At 41.3% G+C, this 24,911-nt stretch overlaps 1 protein-coding gene across 2 annotated transcripts; it reads left to right on the top strand.

The window, feature by feature from the left end:
- The first annotated feature begins 45 nt into the window (after nucleotides 1-45).
- On the top strand, nucleotides 46-23,796 carry CCR6 (C-C motif chemokine receptor 6). 2 transcript variants are annotated; one of them, XM_085543442.1, is made up of 5 exons: nucleotides 46-157; nucleotides 14,364-14,443; nucleotides 17,969-18,074; nucleotides 20,352-20,427; nucleotides 23,671-23,796. In XM_085543442.1, exons 1-4 carry the CDS (start codon nucleotides 113-115, stop codon nucleotides 20,412-20,414), a joined length of 294 nt encoding a protein of 97 aa, XP_085399568.1. In that variant the 5' UTR covers nucleotides 46-112; the 3' UTR covers nucleotides 20,415-20,427; nucleotides 23,671-23,796. The 2 variants fall into 2 exon arrangements, with proteins under 2 accessions (XP_085399568.1, XP_032299755.1); XM_032443864.2 differs by lacking the exons at nucleotides 46-157; nucleotides 14,364-14,443; nucleotides 23,671-23,796 and adding an exon at nucleotides 20,694-23,250 and having other exon boundaries at nucleotides 17,967-18,074.
- The last annotated feature ends 1,115 nt before the right edge of the window (nucleotides 23,797-24,911 follow it).

Raw genomic sequence — 24,911 nt, 5'->3', positions numbered from 1 at the left:
GGAAACAGTGTATTCTTGGATAGTTGAGTTTGATTATAGACAAGAGTTAACTAATAACTACAAACTTCTGTTTTTAGTATTGTCTAGACTGCAGGAATTGAATCTCTGCAAGATGACTACAGAGTTTACTGTTCGCTTCAGAAATGCCAGATGTTCGGTACGTCCCTCTTTTTTTCTTTGTTTTCATTGTAAGCAAAGGTCAAAAAGGAGTTAAATCATAAGGGGTGCAGTTTGGGTAGATTTCATTCATCCTGAAGCAAAATCTTTTACAGATTAGATGTAGTCAAGTATTGTGTAACAGAAGTCACAGTGTGACTGTCCTGATTTCACTTGGCTACATGATGTCATTAACTTAGATTGAACCCCTGAGAGAACTGCAGTGGCCACTGAAAGTGTCAGTTCCTTTGTGTATCACAAACAGTGCAGCATTCCATTAAAAATGAAAAAGAAATGCCTCATGACCTGGTGCATACAGTTCCTGTTTTGGGGTCTGGAGGTGTGATTTTTAAATACAGAATAATAGGAAAAATACATGAGCTGTCCTTATATGTACAAAGTGTCACTTTGAACATGCCCATAGACTTGAATATTTACCTGTCATGGAAAGATTCGGTAATGAAGTATGGAAAGGGAATGGAGCTTTGCTCTGTTGCATAAAACTATCCAGTGATTGATGGATTATAACAAAGCTGAACATAAAAGCTTACTTCGGGGAGCATTTGCTTCATGCAGTGAGCTGAATGTTTGCTTTTAGAGTTGCTGTTATAGCGTGTTATTTGATCCAGGGGAAAAGAAGCTTCTCAAAATGCTTTTCAAAGCAAACAGCAGGAAAAAAGCTGCAGGCCTCATGCTCATGAGCTAAATGAAGCGCAGCAGAGAACTGAAAGACAGAAGGAGGAGTTGAATAGTGGGCAGGAAATCTAATGGGGCTGAAGCAGGTGTGAATCAGGTTTCAGTGTGTTAGGATCAGCATCCCTGCTGCTCCCAGCATGCGTGAGGTGTAAGAAATACAACCACGTACTGAGGCTTGGAAGCTGCTTGCTGAGCAGTGAGAAGAGCACAGGCTTGTCTTCATCTTTGTGCTTAACACTGTGACTGCCACGAGCAAACAGCAGTGAAGGAGTTGGTGGAAGAAGGAGGACAGAAAAGCCATAGGCAATGTGGGAAACCAGTATCATCATCAAAGTCATGATGGTGACAAGACAGGTTGTGTGTACGGAGGGAGAGGATCACAGTTAATGCTTGAGAAGGGCAAAGGTGATTTATGTGAGAATGAGAAAAGAAGGCTTTTCTCCAACTGCAGATGTTTACTTGGAGAAGGACAGGGCCCTGCCAACAGAACAGTCTTACTGGCATCTAACTATGCCATTGGAATCAGAGGCACCAAGTGGCAGGAACTTCCAAGTTCCAAGTCGGGAACTTCTACAAGGCAGCACCCAGTCAGTCAGATGTGTTGTTTGGGGATTTTTTCTTGCCTCAACCCATCTTTAGTACACTGTTGAGAGACTGAGCCTCTCAGTCTACCATGTTTCTCGTGTGTGGACCTGGAGACTTTGGAGGGGATCCAGGGTGACTGCAGGACTCTGGGGCCTCTGCTGAAGGAGGAGGGAGCTTCAGCACCATTCTGGTTTCTCCTGCACCAGGTGGAAGGCTTAGGTGTAATTGTAGATATATTTTGCAGATCAATGCTTGACTGCATGGTCATGGACAGGGCTTTGTTGGTTTCGTGAGGGTTTTTTGTTATTGTTGTTTGTTCTTAATGGCCAGGCTTGCGCTTAGTTCCTCAGGGTCCTCTGAGGAATGAGGATTGCTAGGAAAAGTAAAACTCACTCGATGATGATTAGTATCTTTGCTGACAGAATTCCTAATGTATGGATAAGATGTTGAACTAAGTTTGTTGGGCAAGGAGACTGAAGCCTGTGGGCATCTGGGAGTTCAGGAGCGTGGAAATCCCCACCACGAGAAGCTGGAGTGACTTGGCATCATCTGAGATTCTTGCCTAGGAGCAGAAGTGCAAAAATAAGGCCAGGCTGTAATAAACAGGACCGGCCTGTGCAGTCACAAAGCTATGATGTCACAGTATGACAAGAGCATGGTAGAATAGCTTGCACTATTGGAATGCTGCAATGGCTGGACACAAGCTTGGTAGACAGGTGGGAAAGAGAAATAAGGGTGTTCACAAAAATGTGCAGGGAATAAGTGGAACACAGACTGTGACAGACCTGCCAAGAGCTCATCATAAGAGATGAAGGGAGGTGGTTGAGTCGCTGTCCCTGAATGTGTTTAAAAGCTGTTTGGATGTGCTGCTCAGAGACATGATTTAGTAGTGGGTTGTTAGAGTTAGGGAGTGCGGTTAGGTTGTGGATGGACTTGATGATCTTTTAAGGTCTTTTCCAACCTGAGCAATTCTATGACTGTTTCTAAGAGGAGGCCAAGAAAGGGAATATTGTGGCAGGTACCTGCAACAGCCCACCTGATCAAGAAAAAAATGAAGCCTTCCTTAATTGATTCCAAGAAGTGTCCTGATTACGTGCTGTGGTTTTCATGGGGATTTCCAACCAGCTCAAATTTGCAGAAGAGCAACATGGCAACTCACAAATGAGCCTGGAGATAAAAGGAGAGTGCAAAGGGCGATTCTTGCTTTAGTGCTGGATGGGATTTTCTGGGATTGGGTGTGTGGCAGGGCATTACTCTAAATCTACTGCCCAGGAGTAAGACAGGACTACTCAGATGCAAAGATGGGCTGCAAAGGGTGACTTCCAGAGTGTGCACAGGCCTATGGGAACAGTGTACAAGGGACAGAAAGGTTCAAGAGAGTTGAAGGGATCTGAAGGTAGCAAGAAAGTGAGATATCAGCAGAAGGAAGACAAAAGAAAATGTGGGCCTGCTGCTGAATGGAGTGGGTGACAGTGATGACGAGTAGGAAAAAAATAAAAGACTGGGGTATTGTTTCTTCTTCATTCTGTCTCCTGAGAAGGTCTGTTCTCAAGCATCTTTGAAAGTCTGTGGTAATTAAGGGACATTCCTGATGATCAAAAAAAAGGAAGATATTACGTCTAGCTCTTAAAAAGGTGAGAAAGCAAGTTTACTGACCAGACAGCCTCACCTTAGTCCCTGGGAAATTTGATGCAAGTCCTGATGGTAGCTATTTCTAAGCACATAAAAATAAAGTGACCTAGAACAACTGGCATGGGTTTATGAAGGGCAAACTGCACCTGATCGATGTGATCACCTGTCATTAGGCAATTGTTTTGGGACACAATAGCAGATGTCGTTTCCTCTGGCTTCAGCAGAAGTTTTTGATAGCATCTACAAAGCCAAACTGTGGAGAGGTGGACTACATAGGGCGCAAGGAAACCACTTGAATATGTTTCAAAGGGTTGTGGTAGTGGATTGAAATCCAGCTGGTGACTGGTTAGAAGTGGTCTTTCTCAGGGCTAAATACTGATCAACAAACAAGATGATAGGGTGAACTGCATCTTCATCATGCTTGACAAACCTGGAGCTGGAACATGTGAGCTGTGGAGACCTGAAGCTCTTCTGCCTGTAGCAGAGAAAGCAAAAGCTGTGTCTTCCTCAGTTAGAGGAACTGTCTGTAGAACACATCTGGACTCTTTTTAGAGGTGCTCAGTGTAAGGACAACAGACAACGGTCAGATTAGGTTGGAGAAATCCCAGTGACATTTATGCAACAAAACAAAAATGATCAGGAGAATGGTCCAAGAGTGAAGCAGGTTCCCAGGGAAACTCCATATTCTCCGTCCTTGGAGACTTGACAGCCTTGAGCAGCCTAGTCAATCTTTAAAGTTAGTTCTGCTTTGAGCAGGAAACTGGACCTCCAGAGAGCTCATTCAGCCAAAATTATTCTATTATTCTACCAAAATTGACCTTTCTATAATTACTATGGAGAAAGACAGAATAAACCTGGCTGCCTCTGTGCATGCAAATTACCTTGCTTTCATGTTGGAACTCTTTTGTAGCAGAGTGTATGCACACACTACCTGTCCTGTGGAGGAAGGCCATCATTAAGCATAAAGTAACTTGATGTCAACTGCAGCATGAGGCTTTTAACATTATAGAATCACTGATTCATTAAAGTTGGAAAAGACCTCTAAGGTTGTTCAGTCCATCCAACATGCCACTAAATGATGTCCGTCAGTGCCCTATTTAGCTTTTTATTAAATGCTTCCAGAGATGGTAACTCCACTGCCTCCATGGATGGGCAGCCTGTTCCAATGCATTACCACTCTTTGGAAGAAGAAATGTTTCCTAATGTGCAACCTGACCCAGCCTGGTGCAATATAAGGCCATTGCCTTTAATCCTATTGCTGTTACCTATGAGAAGAGGCTGACATCTACCTTACTACAGACTCCTTTCTGGGAGTTGCAGAGAGCAATAGAGTTTCCCCTGAGCCCTCCTCTTCTGCAGACCGAACAATCCCACTTCTTTCAGCCATTCCCTATAAGGTTTGTGCTTGAGGGAGTCTCAGAAAATGTGAATTGAACTGGATTGCACTCTGTGTAGGCAACAGCAGCTCACTCCTATTCTTGGATCTGTTTATAAAAACAAGTCAGAAAGCTTCTAAAAATTGTTTTTCAGTTTCTTAGCAACTTTGTGTTGTGTTGTTGGTTTTTTTTTTTTTTCAGTTGTTCTAAGGCTGCAGGGAAACCACAACAGCTACAAAGTACTAAAATCAGGTCATTTGCACAGTTCCCCTGTAGAAGTATCTATCACATGCCTCTTTCGCAGCAAGAACAGGTGCTTCTGCTTTTTTTTTTCTTAGCTTTTTGTTGTTGTTATGCTCTGAAGTAGAACAGTTTCCACCTTTTGCTTACAGCGTTGCTGCTTTGCCCAAGGAATGTCCTTCAGGGCATGCTGCAAGGCGCACGGCTGGGAAAGATATGGCATGTGATTCAGCTGTGCTGCCAGTTGCACTGGCGGCTGAGATGGTTGTGGAAGAAGCGCTTTAAACTGACATTCCTGTTATGTTTTAGGCAGGGATAGTTGAGGTGTTTGGTGTTAGGTTATGTGACCAAAGGCTCATCCCCCCAACAAGGCGCCAGAGCAAGGCTGTGATTCCAGGCTGGGCAAAAATGGGGAGAAAAGGCATCATTCTGGTGCTGAGGTGCTCAGAGTTTATACTTTGAGTTTATACCTAATAGCTCAACATACTAGTGGTAGAAAAACCTATGAGAAAGTCTGGATTTTGAGTGTTTTTTTCTGCACTCTAAATTTCTGGGCCAGAAGTAAAATCAACTCTCACTGATCTCTTCCATGAAAGAGAAATTGAAATGTATGAACACTTTCTGTACTTTTTGGTATTACTAAGTGTGGGCTAATTGTGCCAGTAACGAAAATAATAATAAGAAAAAAAATAGCTGCATTGAGGCCATAGATCTCATCCAACTGGAGAAGCTAGTGCAGAATAAACTAGCATGATGCTAACACACGGTAGCTGTTCTGCGCTGTTTCATTGCATGCACTCTCATTTTCCATTAAATATCAAAAAGCATTAAGCTAAACTGCATAAAGAAAGACACAGAGAAGCCTAGAGTAAAATACAGGCTGAAATGAATGCCAAGTGCAATTTTGAAAGCACTCAAGCTAATCTTGTTTATACAGAGGGAAATAAATTAAGCATGTACCCATAAGCTGAGAGAGACCAGTCCAAGGAAGGGTGAAGCTGAAAAGGCAGTGGGTGGTAGCAGAGAGCAGCATTTGAGGCTGCCAGATTTGGATGCCCCATCCCTGGAGGTGTTCAGGGCCAGGTTGGATGGGGCCCTGGGCAGCCTGGTATAGTTCTAAATGTGGAGGTTGGCAGCCTTGCCTGTGGCAGGGGCATTGGAGCTTGGTGATCCTTGAGGTTCCTTCCAACGCAAGCCATTTGATGATATGATTCTATGGGTGCCACTAGGCAGCACATGAGAGACATGGCTTGGTGCAGGAAACTTTTTCTGCATTGCCAAAGTTGTGTTCCCTTCCATGGGGATGTGACCATGGTCTTGATAATTAAGCAGATATTGAGTTGGGCAAGTCAGAGTGGTGAGCAGCATACAGAGGGATTAACCTGAATTAAAGAATCAGTAAATTTGGGGGGGAAAGAAACAACAACAAAACACAAACCAGCAGCACATTAGAGATTGGCTGCGAGGAGGCTTTTTGAAGAAGAAAGTCAGAATCCCTTCTGCAAATAAAAGTCTAGGAGGTGTACTTTGGTTTTGGCTCTGGTGTAGCATCATAGTAGTTGTGAAGGAAATCTAGGTTTGTGGGGAAAAGATAACAATCTGCATGCCTGCCTGTAGCTGCTCACGTAGACTGTGTGATCTCATAGCTCTGGTCAATTGTTCGCTTTTTATGTGGAACCCTACATCTTACTGGGTTGATGGGCTCACAAAGTGAGCGCAGCTTATTTGCAATGCCAGCCATGCACACAGTTGTGCTGCCTGTGAAATGCACCATATTTGTGGGCAGCCATGCAAATGTCACCAACTCCCCTCTCCTTGTGCATGGGGGGAGCAGAACTGCAGAGGGCCTCTTCCTGTGCTGCAGCACCTTTGCCGCTGTAGTCAGCAGCAACAGCTCTGCCAGCTTTGGCTCTAACTTACAGAGCTGCTGAGATTTGGAGCGCTTCTGAGAAAGGCACCTGAGAGAGCTGCTTGTCTCTACATCTGCCTTTTCTCCCTTTGCTTACAAATAGCACTGATGCTTCCATTCAGGATGAGAAGTGCCATACATCTTCAAAACTTGCAGTACCTCACAACGACCACTGCAGCTCCTTCAACAGTGTGCGTTTGGAACCAAAGGACTCCATCTCTGCAGTACAGCTACCGACCTGAAAGAAAAATGGGGTCACAAATATAGGCCAGTTACCCATGCATCACGGAACAGGAAATCTTACAGAACTGTCTTTTTTGTTTGTCCCAGTGTGGTTTGCTCTTGTTATCTTTGAATAATGATTAGAAAAAAGGACATATCCTGACTTACACTCTTGTATAACAGAGCTGTTACTGGTCACCAAGGATCTGCTAGACCTGGGAAGCAAACTGAACACTACCTGACTGTGTGGTCCTTTGCAATAATAGCATCTATACGTTTTGCTGCCACTACTGTGATTTTGCTCAGGTCTATTGGTTTTCTTTGCATGGTGGAGTTGAATTATCCTAAGGAATTCTTACTGCTTGATTTTCTTCCAGTGTTTCCACAAAGTGTTGAGGAAGGGAAGCGAAACAAGCGGTATAAACAGGCAGGAACATGAAAAAGATCATTCAGGTCAAGCACACCTCATCAGCTCGAGCTTCCTTTCTCCTCAGTTCTACCAATATAGAATTGAGAAAGTGAGCTGTGGTGAGCTGACCACACAGCAAGAGGTTTACTGAGTAACGACTGTCCCTTTACTTCACCAGATTTCATTCTTAACCTGAGGGATTAATCTGAAACCACAGAGGTCAATTGCTTGCTACCAGCCTGTGTCTTGAGGTTATTTGGAATGATCCTTACTGAACTAAGGTTGTTATTTTAACAAGATATTTCCTGCTTAAGGCTGTAGAAGTGCAGAGGACAGTGGTGAATTTGCCAGGGCTTTGGGTGAACTGAAAGTTCTGTCACTTGCAATATTGACCATCAATGTGAAGTGCCAGGGGGAGTGTCCTCAGCTTGCCCTTCAACTGGACACCAGGTTATACCAGGGAAGGGGATTTAATGGTGTGTTAAACTTCCCTATGTGAATGATAACAGGGATGCTGATGTCTCTCAGAATCTTGTGCTGTGGAAAGCCTCACATCCAGATGAAAATATCCAAGAACAAATTTGTATTTAGTCTCAGTTAGAAACAGAACAGAGGAATAACAGGAAAATGGAGGATCCTCTGCTATATGTTTGGAGCCTGAAGGGTGAAGCAGTGTGCGACCAGTGATGAAATCCCAGTGGAACAGTGGTGAGACTCACACTGGGCTATGTGGCACATAGCATTCCTTGCTCTCAGAGGCATGTGGTGGTGTTAGCAAGAGGTTGGGATGCTGTTCTTCTCCCTATTTTGACAGTCATGAGAAGGTAAACAGCACTATTGTCAGAACGGCCCTCTGCATTCATTAGTCCTGAAGCCTGTCAGACTGGGAACTCAACCATGATAACCACACCATAGGTAGCCACAAGAAGGTGGCTTAAAAAGTCCCTTGACCGATTGCTTCGAGCTCCTTCCCCTTGCACATGGTCCATTTCCTCCTTGGTTTCCTTTCTAATTTTACTTGCCTGCTTTCTTACATTTATTCCTGTGTTTCTCATTGGGTCCCTGTCCCTCTGTTGCCATCTCCACATTGACCCTGTTCATCTGTTTGTAAAGATCTAATTTTGGAGTCCCAGCCCTGAGTAGAAAAGCCAGGAAAGCCAGCTGATATCTCACTGCCACTGTGTAGCTCCTGCAGAGTTAAACAGGGAGCAAGAAGGCCTGCACCTCTGGTGGTACATTGAAGATGCAGAGAGGGAGGAGATGCAGGAGTCAGGCAGACTGAGAAATCAAGCTTTCAGGAGGCGCTGCTGGGCAGAACTAGATGCACTGAGAACGTGCTTAGAAACCCTAGGCCTTCAGACTCTAGTCTGAAGTTCAAAGCATCTGAGAGGGACAGAGACTGAAAGGAATGAAAACTAGTGAATTCAAAAGTCACTTCAAAGTCATAAGACCCACAAGAAAAGCAGCAGAAATACAAGCTTTTCTATGCACTTTTTGCTGCAAGCCTCCCACTTACTCACCATTTCCCCCATAATGTTTCATCTGCGCTTAATCTACATCCTCTGTAGTCCAACAGAAATGGGTTAAGAATTATCAGAAAGCCAGCAAGGCATCAGATCTCATGGAATTTAAGCATAATTTACCAGATGTCAGTTTCTACACATAGGGTAGCTCTGAAATCCTTTGATCCTTTGTATCAATTCAACTCGGCTCCTAATGTGCTTAATGAGGCTGAATCTACTTTACATGCCTCAAGGCTTCTCTCCAGCTCTTGGCATTTGCTTTCAGCAGACAGTGTCACATAGAAGTGAGGGGCTGGTTCTGAAGTTCAGCCTTTTCTTCAGGTAACACTGTCATGCCCTGTGAAATGTTTCCCTGAGTAATTAAACATTACAGCCGATGAGGTAACAGCAAGGAGAAAAATTACTATTGCAGTAACATAACATAACATAACCAGAATTTGTTGTTGTTTTTTTTTTTTTTGAGTAACTAACCCTGCCTTTGGTTCCACTTCTGTAAAGTCAGGGGAACTTCTGAATTCTGAGGCGTAGTTCACCTTTATCAGACAATAGCATCTGAGTGACAAAGGACGCGAATCTAGTAATTACGGGGTTGCTTCTTTCACAGTTACCCTTCATTAACACCATTAACTAGGGCACAACAATTCATGCTCTTACATCATATTTGTTCAGACTAAGCCTTTTTTAAGCGTTCCCGTATTATCACTTGAGGACATCCAGGAACCTTCTGGCTGAGCTCAGATGGTAGCAGGTAGCAGGCCGCAGCTGAGATATGATAGTTATCCCATAAAACTACTGGGAAAATTGCAGAAAAATCTTGTGTTTAAGGGAGTTCTTTTGCCTGTTTTAACCACACTGAAGCACTAAAAGCAAGGATTCTTTGATAAGAGTGCAAACTAACCTCCTGGACACCTCCAGGTTGAGTGTAGGTCTCTGAACTCAGACACGAGGAGTGCATCCTGCTATGGAGCTGGTCATGAAGATACTCAGTGATCTGTCTTGACAGCGAGTGCCACTCTTTAGCTGCCACTGATCTCCATGATGATCTGATGTGGAATACCGACAACTGAAATCACAAAGCCACAACAGCAGGCCAGTGTGAGGGCAAGGGGGCCTCTCCATGCTTTATGCATCGCTGTGGGTTAGTGTGGAGAACACTTACCTGCCTGCGTGAGGCCTTTACCCTTATTTGCAGAAGGAGTGATGGTAGAAAGTGCAACTCTGGGCAAGGAACAAGGTTATATAATGTAAGAAAGTATATTGTGCCTGTGAAGGAACAAAAAAACAAGTTTACTGGCTGAAGTGTTTCCAGCTGAGGCGTGATCCTTACTCCAAGTGAAGACTGGTGAGTTCAGTGGAAAACAGTACAAAATAAGGCTCTGTGAGGGAGGAAAAAAACCAAGTCTGTAAGATGCACTTCTCTGGAGGGGGGGACTATGCTGGGGCATGTTAAAATCAGTTCCTCCTTGTCCCTCTTTCTAGGAGGAAGCAGATGGCCAAGACTTTTGCATGAGGCCACAGACACCAGCCAGAGGGAGCAGCCTCAAATCAGCATAAGGACATCCTGCCTAGTGTTTAGGTGGTGATTCCTGGGATAGGCGCTAATGCTTCAGGGTAGTGAGAGCCCTCTGGAGATAAACGATGAAGCAGTAGAAATTTTGATGTCTTCTATCGCTGGTTAACACATTGGGAGGAAGCTGCAGTGAAGCAGGAAGTGGTTAATATTGGCACACTTTCCCAATTCTCAATGATAAGGGAACCAAAACATTCTGTGAAGGAGCTAACAGTTGCTGCCTGTCTGTCTTGTCTTCTCATAGACACCCGACTTTTCCCTTCAGCATAAGAACGTGTCTGTCCTGCATACACAGCGCTATAAAGATATTGAGTAAGGTGTCTTCACATCATAATCTTCAGAACAAGACAAATTGATGGTTAGGGCCTATGTCAGATACCTGAGCTATCTGGCACAGCTGTACACTGGATAAAATGGATATTCTCAGGGACCAGCTAAACATTCTTGAACTTACTGCAGACTGCGAAGTTTCCTTGTCAAGGGCAAGAGCCATAACCAACTTTCGGGGCTTTTTTTTTCTGAATCAATGCCAGAATGCTTACACAACTGAATCTGGCTCTTTCTGCTATTGGTGCCACCTGGCAGTAGTTACACAAGCATATCTAGAGAAATCATTGACCATTCTTCACTATCCAGTCTGTTGTTCTATGATAGCATTTCAGTGGCTTTAGCTGTGCTACATGGTTCTCCTAAATATCTGCCCACAGTGTTTGTTATCAGATGCCTGACAGAACATAGGCTAGATTAGACTTAAGGAAACAAACGCACTATCTTTCAGGAAAGACAGACATACACACCTTCTGTTCTTTGCCTTGAGAACTGAATATCCAATACACTTAAAGCTTATAATAAGTAGAGTGATTTTTTTGCTTGCTTATTTCACTAATCCACATTTGATCATGAAGGGGATCCACCCATTCTGGGCACAACCTCCCACACTCAGAAGTGCCACGAGTGGCATCTCAGTAGCAACTGTTTAGGAACAGCAGTGCCTGCTGAGTGGAAGATCTGGGAGGAGATTTTCCTCCTTGCAGAGCAATCTCTTATGGGAGTTTATGCCTGAGATTGTTGCTGGGATTAGTGGTTATATCTTGCATTACGGTGCACAAATAATGTGGGGGAGTAATTTGCCTGCAGTACGTCTTTATTCCCCTTTCACCCCGCTACATAATGCCTCCCTTTATTTCTATTTTTGCACTGTCCTTTATTTGCCTTGCCTTACACCCCTTTCTTAAGTGCGCTCTCTCCTTTCTTTGCTCAGCCCAAATTAAGTGACAGTGTTGTTCCACCTGGGAGATGTGTATGGGTGGGATGGTGACTATCAGGCTAACACAATCATGCACTTTTCCCAGCAAACAGATCACTTTCTGTCTTGTCAGCTCACTGACAAGAGACTTCTCTCATTGAAGTGGCCAGCCAAGCCCTCCAGTCTGTCTTTATGATTGGGAAATTCACAGTTCGTTGGCTGAAAAGCACGTGCTGCATCTTGGCCCACGCAGACTGGAAGAAATCTCTGAGCTGCATCCAGCCCACCCAGGGACTGCATATTGTGCAGACACAATTACAAATTTCATTCTTCTACTTTAGCACTTGTGGTTTTACATGGAAGCCAGGATCACAGACGTTTTAAAACTTCCACACTGTGAAACTAATTGCATAATTAGGTAAATGAGCACCTTTTAAACTCTAGCTTTTAGTGCTTACTAAGGCCGTGAAGGCTACTGCTATGGAAACAGAGGTGACTGGGGCATTCCGTGGTGTGGGTCTCTTGCAAATACAGTCATACAAAGAACATACAGCTCTAAAAATCAGGTCAATGAATTCAACATACTAAGGTTGAAATGTCAGTGCTTGGGAGTACAGTCTGATGACTTGCTTTGAGAAACTACTTTGGTAGTCATTTCAATGAGACCTGAAACAGAGAGTATGTGAGTGAGCAAGCAAGCAAAAAAACATTACCACAAATGGTATCATCTGACTACAGCATCAAAACCATAGAAATTATGTCAACAACTGCACATTTAACTCTACTTCTCTCTTCGCATGGTGATTTCAGCATTTCTGATATGGAAACTCACGTGTTCTCCACAGCTTAATGTAAATTAGTAATGAAGTCAGCAGAACCTTTTGCAGGGCAGCATTTGCTTCAGAGGGCAGCAGTTATTTGGAAATACTTAACAGTATTTTGTCTTCATTGTAGCAACACATTTCACTTTAAAAAAATCAGATTCATTTTAAGAAGAATGCTTTTAAGCCTTTCCGTATCTCTGCTGTCAAAAGATTGGTGTCATAATGACATATTTTATAAGGTTTCATGGATTCATTAACTCAGGTGGAGTCAAGGAACGTTGTAATAGCTACCTCTGATATGTACATCTCCAGAGGGGAGACACTTACGTAGACAGCTGCCCCCTCCATGACCTCAGAAAAGACATTTACAAAATGTCTGGGTGATGCACAGCTGTATGCAAAACAGTACGGAAGTGGTGGACAGTAAGGGTTTGGGACTGGTGCTACTCTCTTCTTTGGGATTCCAGAAACAAGCATTTATTTTCCAGTCAATGCAATCCTTTCCCATGAGCGGAAAAGGTAGGTAATTCAGATTATGAGCTCCTGACTACTTCAGTCAGTTGCCCCTTTCTTTTCTAAAACCTCACAATTCCCAATCCTTTTCCAGTCTGGACTTTCACAAGACCTTAGGCTATAGAATGACATTACTCATTGCCTACTTTCTCTACTCTAAGAGGAAATGTCATCTGACATGTAACTTCACACACTTACAGCTCTTCGTGCTTCTTCCATGCCTAGCTCAGTTAGGAGGTAGGCTATTGTAAGAAGCAAGGCTGCCGTGAAGCACAGAAGTGCTCTGAGTATGACTGTACTCCTCCTTCAGAAAATTCCAGACTTGACATAAGAAATCACCTCTGATTCTTTACCATTTTCACATGAACCACAAACTGTTTCCCATCTTTCTATTTATTTATTTTTTAGTCTCCATTTTCAAATGAAACAGTGCATACATTGATGGAAGCAAACAGATAGATTGTGAGGTTTTACAAATGCAGTCATACATATTAGGCTAGGAGTGAGACCTAAACATGATTGCCCCTTTAACTTCCCAATCGCTCTGTAACCATCAATACCCATTTAATCTCCTATTCTCTCATCTGACTAAACCTTGTAGAAGGCCTTAGCAAAGCTCTGTCTTCTTTGACTGGGTTGCCCATCTAAAACCTTGATGAATGCCTTTACTGGGATATTAGGTGGGACCTTGGCAACCCATAGTATATGAGAAGACATGAGTGGGTGGCTGGAATCAGATGGGACTGAAGCCGAAAATATCAAGAAAAAAGATGAAGGGGAAAGCAGATGAGTAGTACTACAAGATGTAATACTGGAGAGAAATGATAAGGATGGAAACAAGAGATGGAAATTGGAGAAAAATAAAAAAGCCAGACAACAGAAGAGGGAGAAATAGAGAAACCAAAACAAAAAAACCTAAACATAGAAGTACCAAATACAGAAAAACATCAGAGGGAGCAGAAAGCCACATTTATTTATTTATTTTAAATGAACAGGTAATATAAGCAATCCTAATGTAAAAATACAGGTTATATTTTGTGGCCTGACAGAATTTTGGAGAACTTCAGCTGGTGGCCAGGTTTTTGCATCAGACTAAATTGGTCTAAGTTTAACTGAATGAACATGAAAGCAGGAAGGAACGTGGTGCGATATGTATAAGTATTTCAGAATTAGAAAAAACATCCTGACTCATTCCAGGAGAAACACGTGGATTCTGGGATAACTCATACAGTGTTTTCCTTATGTTTCAGTATTTTCTTTCCTTAATTAGTGGTAGCAGAAAACTAACATGTGGTGAGATTTGAGAAACCGCAATAACCGTATTAGCTAAACGAGAGTAAATTTCCTTTCCGAGCTCTAACATACAAGCAAAAACTAGATAGATGTGGGGGCTTCATTTGCATACCAGGCAGATTTTCAAGTAGATGTCTTAAAAAGAAAAAACTCTTTCCATTTGCCACAGTGTGAAGGTGAAGCACAAAACATCTGCAAGAAAGGCTGTCTGAGCTTTGTAACTGGGTCAGAAGAAAAAGTGCTAAGGAGGTAAGTTGCGCTACCTATCTCCTAGTAATTTGGGCACTAACCTAAATGGACTTAATTCTTCACTTTCTGGAAGACTGATATTTCTGTTAAATATTGAATTTATTGCAGGCAAAAAGCATGAAATACACTGAAATTCAAAAGCTCCTGAATATGGAAAAAAAAAAGAGAAATAGTTTTTGCAGTGGATAATCTGAAATTCTGATCTATCTTTTAATGAAACAAGCAATCTTATTACACCTAGTCTCATACTGTGAAATACACCTGATAGTATCCAATTGTTTCTCAGCCTAAACTGTTAGCATTCCAAACGTGGGCTGATGGCTGATAAAGATGCTGGAAGCTATTACTAGTAGACGTGCTTCTTTGAATATGGAGTACAATCATGATGGACTTGGTTGATGATATGTACTCACATCCCGTTGTGTAATATGGATAAAATTTCTGCTTCCATTACTTTTTATCTGCTCCTTACATGACTGCCTTAGGCTAGATTTGTCTTTGTACAAAGAAGTTTGTGAGACTCAGATACATCTTGTCAGTCCCAGATATAAGGAAAACAGACACTTAAGGTCCCACAGAGGAACGAGCTGCCTGCAAATCCCTTCGCCAGCACAGAATGTGCTCCTGCTCTGAATGTGCTGTTTTTAACAGGACTGGGCGACAAGTTTCAAAATGTCAAACACAGTGCACAGGAGTCAGTGGTTTAGTTCAAATATAGGCAGAAAATGAGTTATCTGTGTGCAAGATCTAAGCTGTCACATATAGCTGTGTTACTAGAAGAAGTATAAGCACTTCAGCTTATCAAAAGTAAATGTACTGTTTCTCACAGCACTCGATGGAAAGGAGAATTAGAAATGAAACTCACATTTTTATTTCCAAGAAAGGTCAGAAACTACCTTAGGAACCTCATATGAAACGTGAATCGTGTTAATTAGATGACCGGTGTTATGCCATTCTGAAATGCAAATAACAGCAAGTTAGTGGAACAATAGAAAAATGTGGGTTTTTTTTTAAAGTAAAATCCCATAGTTAAAGAGGTAAGGTGAATTGAGTGGCCTGAAAATTCACAAGGCTTTAATGTTATGAATTAAATAATGTGGTGAGGAGTAGTTTGTTACTGTGATTAAGGATGTCTCGAAAGAGTTGCAAGGTTTGGGCAGCTTGCCAGTGCCACTGGTGTGCACCTTCCACAGCATCATTGCCTTCTCACACCTCTACCTCCGCTCTGCCCTTAGCACTGACCCACATTGGCACTATAGGCCAATGAAAACAGAAGCATCCTTCTGCAGCTACTGTGAGTTGGTGAACCTGGGTGGCTTCAGAGCAAGCTGAGACACGTGGCTGGACATGGTGGCTGCTAAGAATACAGGAATGGTCCCACAGACCAAAGATCCACACAGGGCCATGTCTTACTTCTGAAGATGGCTAGATCTCCACTTGGGGTGGAGAACATCTGCCTCATGGCCCTTGTCCTGGGATATCTTTGCAGCTTCCAGGGGTCTGTTTCTAACCATGTCACTGAACTGGGGGCTTCCTGCTGGCTGTTAGGAATAATTACCTCCGCAGGCCTCCTAGATCTGCAGTTGCCTAATCTCTCTTTGAACTCTTCTGTGTGTTTTTCCTCTGTAACATCCAGAAGCAAAAGATGCCCCAGTGTGAGATGATTTCATCTGATATTACCTGATAGCTCCACAGGCAGCTCCCTGTATGTTTTTTTTTTCTCCAACTCAGTAAATGATTTTGCATTCAAAGCCTCCCAGAACCCGTGGTTTTATAGAATTTTCTTTTCCACACTGCTTTCTCCATATTTCTTCAGCTGCTTCTCCCATATATTTCATAACTTTATAGCAACAGCCTTGTCTCACCATATGCCTCCTGTATTGTAGTTGTGTGGTGGGAGCTCAACAGATTTTTACAGAAGTGTTACCACAACTTCTGCTTTGTCACTTTTTGCTTTTCTAATCACTGTTACTTAAAAAGGTCACTACTTTATGCCAAGTTTTGTGGAGATGGAGGTCAGATAGAACAGCCTTCTGGCTGCTTAGGACATTATAATTTAATACCAGTGCATTTGAAAAGAAATACAAGGTCATGGGCTAATAGAGAAGAATGACAGATCTCTAAAAGATGTCCCAGGTGCCCAATGAGTGTATGTAAGCCTGACTCCAAAACTTCATTCCCCTCCAGTCATCACAGATCTACAAGTCTTTGAACCACTGCTGCAACTTGGTCCTATTACTGAAGCTGTTATTTTGATTTATCAATGAAAATTTGTAATGGAGATGGTCTGCTACAAATGTTTGTCTTCATTTTCTGTCTTTAAATAATCTTCTCTGCACTGAAACTCTTAAATCACTCTTCCACGCGTTAAACTTTACTAAACCATATTTCTAGAGTTCAGTTATTTTACAGATTTAATCTTAACCTTTTGAGATGAGAGGCAGTGCTTTGTTCCAAACAGCAATAAGAAGTCCAAACTATTTCTTACTGAGTCCACTGAGATTAGTCGAGTCACAGTCCTGATTGATTTCACACTGTCTTGCAGCAAAGATATTTTTTCAGCAGTAATTATTTTAACATTCACGGGTGGGTCAACATACACATTAATATATAGGAAAAACGATACCCTCGTTTCAGGGTTTTGGAGTATCAATGTGTTATGCTAGTGATTCATGCAAATATGTTTTAATATGATTTAATTGTATCTGAACCCAGGGGCTTGATCCAAAAAAAACCATACATTCAAGAAAATGCAATATGCCTGCTTAATTGATTATGAATGATGGTAACTTATTTCTAAACCCACCCGGTCACATCTTTGTTTCATTTCCTGGTTATGTTTGATGGAATGCAGTACCATACTTAAGCTGCTAGGGATCTACTTGCGTTGTGGTATGCTCTGTTCTGAAAGAAAATAGGAGCATGACATCCATCATCCTATATTTCTTTAGGATCTATTAATTTAAAGCATAGCTTAAAAGGCTGCCTGTATTAATACTATCTGGTGCCTCTAGTGAGGTAGCAACACATGTAAACAGATCAAAGAGTAGCAGAATAATTTTCATCGAAAGGGACCTTTAAAGATCGTCTTAACACTTTATTTTTAATGATTTCAATGCTGACTCCATTTTGTGAAAATAGGATTATTATATAGGTAGTCTCATTCAATTCACAGAATCATAGAATCATAGAATCACCAGGTTGGAAAGGACCTACAAGATCATCTAGTCCAACCATCCTCCCTTTACCATACCTACAGCAAACCACTAAACCATATCTCCCAGCTCCCTATGCAGACGCCTCTTGAACACTGCCAGGGATGGCGACTCCACCACCTCCATCCCTGGCAGTCATTATTCAATGACTTCCCTCTGCCTTGCACCTCTCCAGCACAGATAAGGTTAAATGATTTTCTTTACTTTAAAAAAAAAAAGCAGGTTTTTGCTTGTTAGGAGGAAGTGGTGATAATTTCAATTTAAGTCTGTACCTTTGACTATTGCTGTTATTTCTTGTTTTTTAAATCAGAGTGTACTTCTATTTGAGGCTGGTTGTAAATATACTTTATCCAGCCACAGAAGAATGTAATAGAGTCGTACAGTATCATCTGACCTACAGACCATTTTTAAATCTGGTAAGTACTAAAACAGATTCTATGTAATGCATGTACACATGATGAATACATAAAAAGTAAATGCAGTAGCGGGAGGGTGCTTGTAATGGTAGATAATGCTTGATTAATGCTTTCTGATTTCCTCCAAGTGCTGATAAATCTTTCTCCTACAAAAAAAACATCTTTTTCCTGAGGTCTTTCTTCAGCCATTGTCCTATAATTCCAAACAATCTGTTTATACTTAAGACTGTAGTTTAGTCTTACTTTGGAGTACTCACATACTGCTTCTATAGCTAAAGGAAATGTTAATGTAGATTAGAGCTTATAGGGGAAAATGGAGGGCTTATATGACATTTAATGTTCAGAAGTATGTTTGTGTGCATGTGCATAGATGTGCCTGCATGTAATCGATAAACAATATTAGAACTCACCCAACCACACTCACTCCTGAATGTACGGAAATTCATTTTTGAATAGTCCCTAATATATTAGTGCAAAGTAAAGCTGCCTATTGAAAGATTACCGAAGAGATTTAAATCAGGAAGTTTATAGTTCTGATTCAGCTTCCTCTGCAGTCAGTGCACCTTCCTAACAACTTTGGTGAATTCTGTTTCAAATTCTCAAAAGGAAATAAACTCAAGAGATTTAAATCAGGTTCTAAATCTGATCTCTGCTATTCTGGTTTCAATTTGAGTCTTTGTCTACCATCTTGTGCCAGCCAGTCTCAAGAGGCTTTTGTTGGTCCTCCTGTGAAGAAACGTGTGGCTGGTGGTGCCCCAATGAATTTCTTAGGGATTTAAAGTGTCTGTGCTTACAGACTTCAGGAAACACATATACCCCCTTCTTTCTAAAAGCCTTCATGCTTTTTTATTTTGTCTATGCTTTATATTCAAAAACTACTTTTATATCCAAGGAAGGTATGTCTTCCTATTTGTTTATTTATCTATTTATCTATTCAACTGTAAAATAACAGTTCCTAAAACACTAATCTAGATAGGCAACCATTTAGCACAGGCAGTGTGAAGGGTAACAGAGGTACCACGAATGGGCATGGGACTGGCTGGGGCAGAGGATGGGGAAGCAACAGCTGCAGACTGGGGTACCTCAGAGAAAACAGACCAGGGTCCACAGTCCCAGGTGTACTGTATGACTTACCGGCTTGTTTTATACACCTCTGCACTTCAGAGAAGACAGCTCAAGTTGTTAAAGCTTGCTTCAGGAAGTGTTCAAGGGCTTTCAGGCTGTCATTACCCTCACAGCTTCTAAAAATCAGCTTTGAAAAGCTTACAGAGGAAGTTGGAGTGGTGGTTAAAGATTTATTTAAAAGACAGGAAAGACAGAGAAGCTGTGATGTTTAAACAGCTTGCTCTACATGTTCTTTTACCCATCTGAAGACCGCTGCCATGAGTCAGACTCCCTGCTCGAGTCACATGGAAACTGCTTCTTGCTGTGCCATTGGAGAGTGAAGACTGTTCGGTCCTTTCCCTCTCCCAGCTTCCTTGTAATATCTTAGCTGCATCTGCAGATCTAGAGCCTGTGGGCTCCTGTGTGAGGTTAAGCAAGTTAGTTATGTCCAGCTTTGTGCTAGTGGCCTCCATGGCATGCTCCCAGCAATGGCATGTTCCTCATTTTATCCATCTGAAGTCAAAACTTTACACCCTGTGGTCTCACTGCAATCACAGTCAATGGATTTGACTCTACATGACTGAAATCCTGCACTATGATAAGCACTTCTATAAGTGATGTTGGGTGGGGGAATGGGTATATCAAATTGAACATCCCAAGTGAATACTTACTGTAAAGACTCCATGCTGGAGTTTTTCTTCTGTAAAAGAGAGTAATATTTATTCATCACACACATACATATAAAAAGATGTTAAAACAGCACATGTTGTTATGGAGTATAGTAAGATGCTGCGTACTCTTTTATACCTATCTCAGTACATTGATTTTAACTGTCATACTGCATTCTTGAAACTGAAATCTGATTTGTTCTGATTTCCCGAGGAGTGAAGTGAGTGTGAACTAAAGGACATGTATTCTCATCCATTGCTTATAAGCTCTAAGGATGTAAGGATGTAAGATGGTGCTCTTAATGATACTGATACAAACCGCCCACCTTCCATAACCACGCAGTGTGCTGCAAAGATGTGAGTTTTGTTGAGATTCAGTGTCTCATTGATACACCTGATGTGAGCTGGTTCTTCTTGGAACACAAATTCAGTTTCCAAATGTTTCTTCTGCTTCTTTATATTTCTTATGCTGTTTCTCAATTCAACTTATTTTTTTCCTTTTCAGAAATCTTTGGAAGGCATTTTGAAGCTCTTCTCCACATATATTTCCTTCTCAGAAGTGCACTAACAAAATGAGTACTGTAAGTACTTAGAAGACAAACCATGTACTGAAGGGATTAACACTGATGAGTTGACTATTGATCTTTTCTTTTTTTCTTTTTTTCTTTTCTTTTCTTTTCTTTTCTTTTCTTTTCTTTTCTTTTCTTTTCTTTTCTTTTCTTTTCTTTTCTTTTCTTTTCTTTTCTTTTCTTTTCTTTTCTTTTCTTTTCTTTTCTTTTCTTTTCTTTTATTTTCTTTTCTTTTCTTTTCTTCTTTCTTTTTTTTTTTTTTTTTTTTTTTTTTACAGACAGATTTTGGTACCACAGATTATTCTTTTGATACAGACTACGCTTCTCTAATTATAGCACCTTGTTCCAAGTCTGAAGTCAGGAGCTTCACAAAAGTGTTTCTGCCAGTTGCATACTCACTGATTTGTATCGTCGGCCTAGTTGGTAACATCTTTGTAGTGATGACCTTTGCGTTATATGAGCGAACCAAGTCCATGACGGATGTGTACCTCCTCAACATGGCCATAGCGGACATACTCTTTGTGCTGACTCTCCCGCTGTGGGCAGTGAATTATGCTGCTGACAAATGGATTTTTGGCGATTTCATTTGCAAAATGGCCAGAGGTATCTATGCGATCAACTTTAGCTGTGGCATGCTGCTTTTGGCCTTTATCAGTGTGGACCGGTACATCGCAATTGTACAGGCAACAAAGTCATTTAAACTCAGGGCAAGAACGCTCGCATACAGTAAACTGATTTGTTTGGCTGTGTGGGCATCAGCCATTTTAATCTCCAGTTCCTCTTTTATATACAGCAAAAGTTATAGCTTCTCCGGTAATGAAACCAAAATGATTTGCGATCACAGATTTGACAAAACGTCTGACAGCATTGTCCTGAAATCACTGCTGCTGTGTCTACAAGTGGGATTTGGATTTTTTATACCTTTCGTGTTCATGATTTTTTGCTATGCATTCATTGTCAAGTCCTTACAACAAGCCCAGAATTCCAAAAGAAACAAAGCAATCAATGTGATTGTATTAATTGTGGCTGTTTTCCTAGTTTGCCAGGTACCCTATAACACTGTTCTTATCGTGGCAGTTGCAAATATGGGTAAGACAGAGAAATCTTGTGACTCTGATAATGTAATGGCCTATGCAAAATATACCACTGAGACCATAGCATTTTTACACTGCTGCTTGAACCCTGTACTCTATGCATTTATTGGAGTGAAGTTTAGAAGTTATTTTGTGAAGACAATGAAGAACCTTTGGTGCAGGAGGTACAAGAAATACAATAAACGTGGTTCAAGGACAAATTCTGACACTTATACTTCACGACTGACAAGTGAAGTTCTGACTGACAATGCATCTTCTTTTACTATATGATACAATTTTAACAACATTATTTCTGAAGGACTCTGTTCTCCAACCAACCCAATCCAGTCTCACTGTGTCTGTAGTAGACAGTCTTTTGGGGCTTCTCTCTACCTCAAGGGGAGCAACCATGACTTACAGTTCCTTTCAGGAAAATATTTAAGATAAAGAATAACACCGTCCCATGGAAAACTGAAATCTTATTTACCTCTTTGAGCATTCATCCTCTTCTAAAGTGTGCTCTCACTTATCAGAAAAGTGAAGTTTACAGAGGAACTCTCCTTGTTTCTAAGAAAACTATTGTGTCTTGTCTGTCCTACATCTCTGAAATATCTCAAAAGCACAAAGGAAACAAATCAGGCTATGTCCAGGCTCATTCTACTTGCATTTCTGCTGTTTATATTAATTATTTATACCTGGAAGTCTTAACTAGGTGTAGGTCTCCACTGTACTTTTGTGGTAGACAGGTTACTCTACAGATAATACTAACCTAAATGGATGACATTTTGAGCAAAGCATGGCAAAGAAAGCTAACGGAGAAATGAAGAAACAGGTTCTGGGAAACACTGGAATAGCTGGGCTTGGATGTCAGATCTCGTAAATCTTTGCCTGGTTCTACACTCCACCTGCTCATCAAGAATTGTAGAAGTTTATACCAAGGCTGAGGCTGGTCAAACTGACAAAGATCTGTCTATCAAAATGAATGTTAAAAGAATAATAAAAACCAAAACAAAGAAAACTGTAAAATAAAGAGCACTGGAGCAGGCTCCTTAGAGCAGTGCTCATGGCACCAAGTCTGCCAGAGTGCAAGAAGTGTTTGGACAATGCTCTCAGAAGTACTGTTTCTTTTTTTTGGGGGGGATAACCTTGCACAGAGCCAGAAGTTGGACTCAATGACGCTTGTGGGTCCAATTTGGGATATTCTATGATTCTATAATTAATGTATGTGCAGAAAGTTTCTCTGACATCTAATTGCTTGTCTTCTGAACTTCCTACCGGTTTTCTACAGTTCTTCTGCAATGAGGGCAAACTGATTTACTGTTAAGCGCAATATTCCATTCCTATGGCAGGAATAAATTAATGCAATATGCAGCTGGATGTTTGTCTTGGACTTTTTTTTATGCTCATGGCTGAGGAGACAGAGGATTCTGGGTCAGTAACCACATCTTTCATAGCCAAGCAAAGGGCCAAGTCTGGAGCCAAAAAAAAAGCTTCAGGAATGTTGTTGATGTGATATGACGTGAAACGAGTACTGCTTGTGCTGGTGTAATCCATCCTTGTTTACAGTGCACTGTGACATTCTTAAATGTCAATGCCTGGTGTTATAAAGACGTGTCTACTTATCATCACTGAATAATAACTTAGGCAAGAATATGATTCAGAAATATGTAAATGTGTATGTGTGCATTTGTTGTATATAGCACTGATGATATAATGTGTGATAATTCAACAAATAAAAAATGTAACAAAGATAGAAACCTCATCTCTAAGATTCTGGCTTCATGTATTACCTTGAAAATTCTTTTATTCATTGCAAAATCTCTCATACCTGAAGACTTAGAATCTCTTTTCCCTTCATGGTCACTCTCCACCCCTTTCTACATGGTGGCCCTCTTACACAGCACCGCCCTTCCTGAACACATCCTGCCTGGGCTTCCCACAGGCTGCAGCTTTCCAAGCACTGCTCCAATATGGCTCCATATCATGGGGCTCATCCATTCAAGGAGATCAGAAGGAGGCAGGTCCTCTTTGTCCAGAGTGAAGTAAAAGTGTCTGTCTCAGTACAGACAACATAAAGCTAAATCTATTTTCTGACACATATCTTAATAACTGAACTATCTTGTTAATCAGCTTTCTGTAGAAGTGTCAGTTTTCCTTAATGCACCTTCTTTTCTGTTTGTAGATTCATTTTCTTAGAAGAGAGATCACTGTAAGCTAATGGGCCTGGAAAAGAGTCATACTGGACCAAGGACATGAAAACACTTTGGGCCGTGCTAGTACGAAGGGCAGGTAGAGAAAAGAAAATGACAGTTACATGCAAAGAGAGCTTAGAGTTGACGATGAGTAGAAAAATGGGAAAAAGTGGGACAAAACAGGCTAAAAATTTATGTTTGTTTTTTGTTTTTTTTTTTGATAGATTAAGTGATTAAGATAGTTAATGATTAAGCACATAATGGATAGAAGTAATTTTATTGTTTAGACAAAACTATACTTTTAATCCCTGCAGGGGAATTTTGTTGACTAGAATTGGGAACATTTGAGGAGTTACTGAGCTTGTTAACAAAAGCAGCATGAAGACAGTGCTTGAGGCTTTGAAGATTTAGACTGAATTTGAATAATGGTTTTTGATCCAATGAAAATGATAAAGTTTGCAAAATGTCAAAGCAGCAATATCTCACAAGGCATCTCAAATCTCTTTACCTATCTGGTTTGTTTTCAAATACTGTAATAAAAGAGAAGGAAATGATTTCATGAAACCACTGAAAGAGTCTCATAATCTCTTTTTTCAAACTTCTGCTGAGTAACCAGGGTATCCTCACCACCACTAACTGCCTATGAGTTAGGAGCTCATACACTCATGTAGATACCCCATGTAAAGTACAGATCCCCTTCCTTGTCCCACTCCCCACCCTCTCCTTCCTCTCCAAAGAAAAAAAAAAAAAAAACAAAATGAAAAAAAAAAACCACAACCCTATATAGAGGATGCTTCACCCTTAAAGAACACTGCACATATATCTCTGACTCTCTTGGCTGTACAGTTGCAGGTCCTTCAGGACAAAGGGGAATTAAATAACATCACCTTTTCTGGGTGAATGACATAACCTGGTGGTAAAGATATGACCACTAGCCAAGGAGTTCTCAGGATGTTTTAAACATAGTTAAGTTCCCTTTCTCACTAGTTCCTTAAAACAAATTTTTGGTTGAATGTACTCCATTATCCAACCTGGGTTTGCTTCAGGGCAAACTGATCTGCTGGTTTTAGTGCTGCTATGCACTCAGCCACGTGGTGGCCAGCAAAAGAAGTAGAGGTATCTTGATGGTAAAGAGGAAGGTTAATTTCCCCCTATCCTTAGTCAAATTGTTTTCATTTGGAGTTATCTGCCATATAACACAGCACTGTTGGTGTTTCTTATTCTAGGTAGC

Source organism: Coturnix japonica, chromosome 3 (assembly GCF_054131305.1).
Source record: "Coturnix japonica strain WE chromosome 3, WE-NBRP24, whole genome shotgun sequence".
Taxonomy (NCBI): Eukaryota; Metazoa; Chordata; class Aves; order Galliformes; family Phasianidae; genus Coturnix; species Coturnix japonica.
This window is presented reverse-complemented; position numbering and strand designations above follow the sequence as displayed.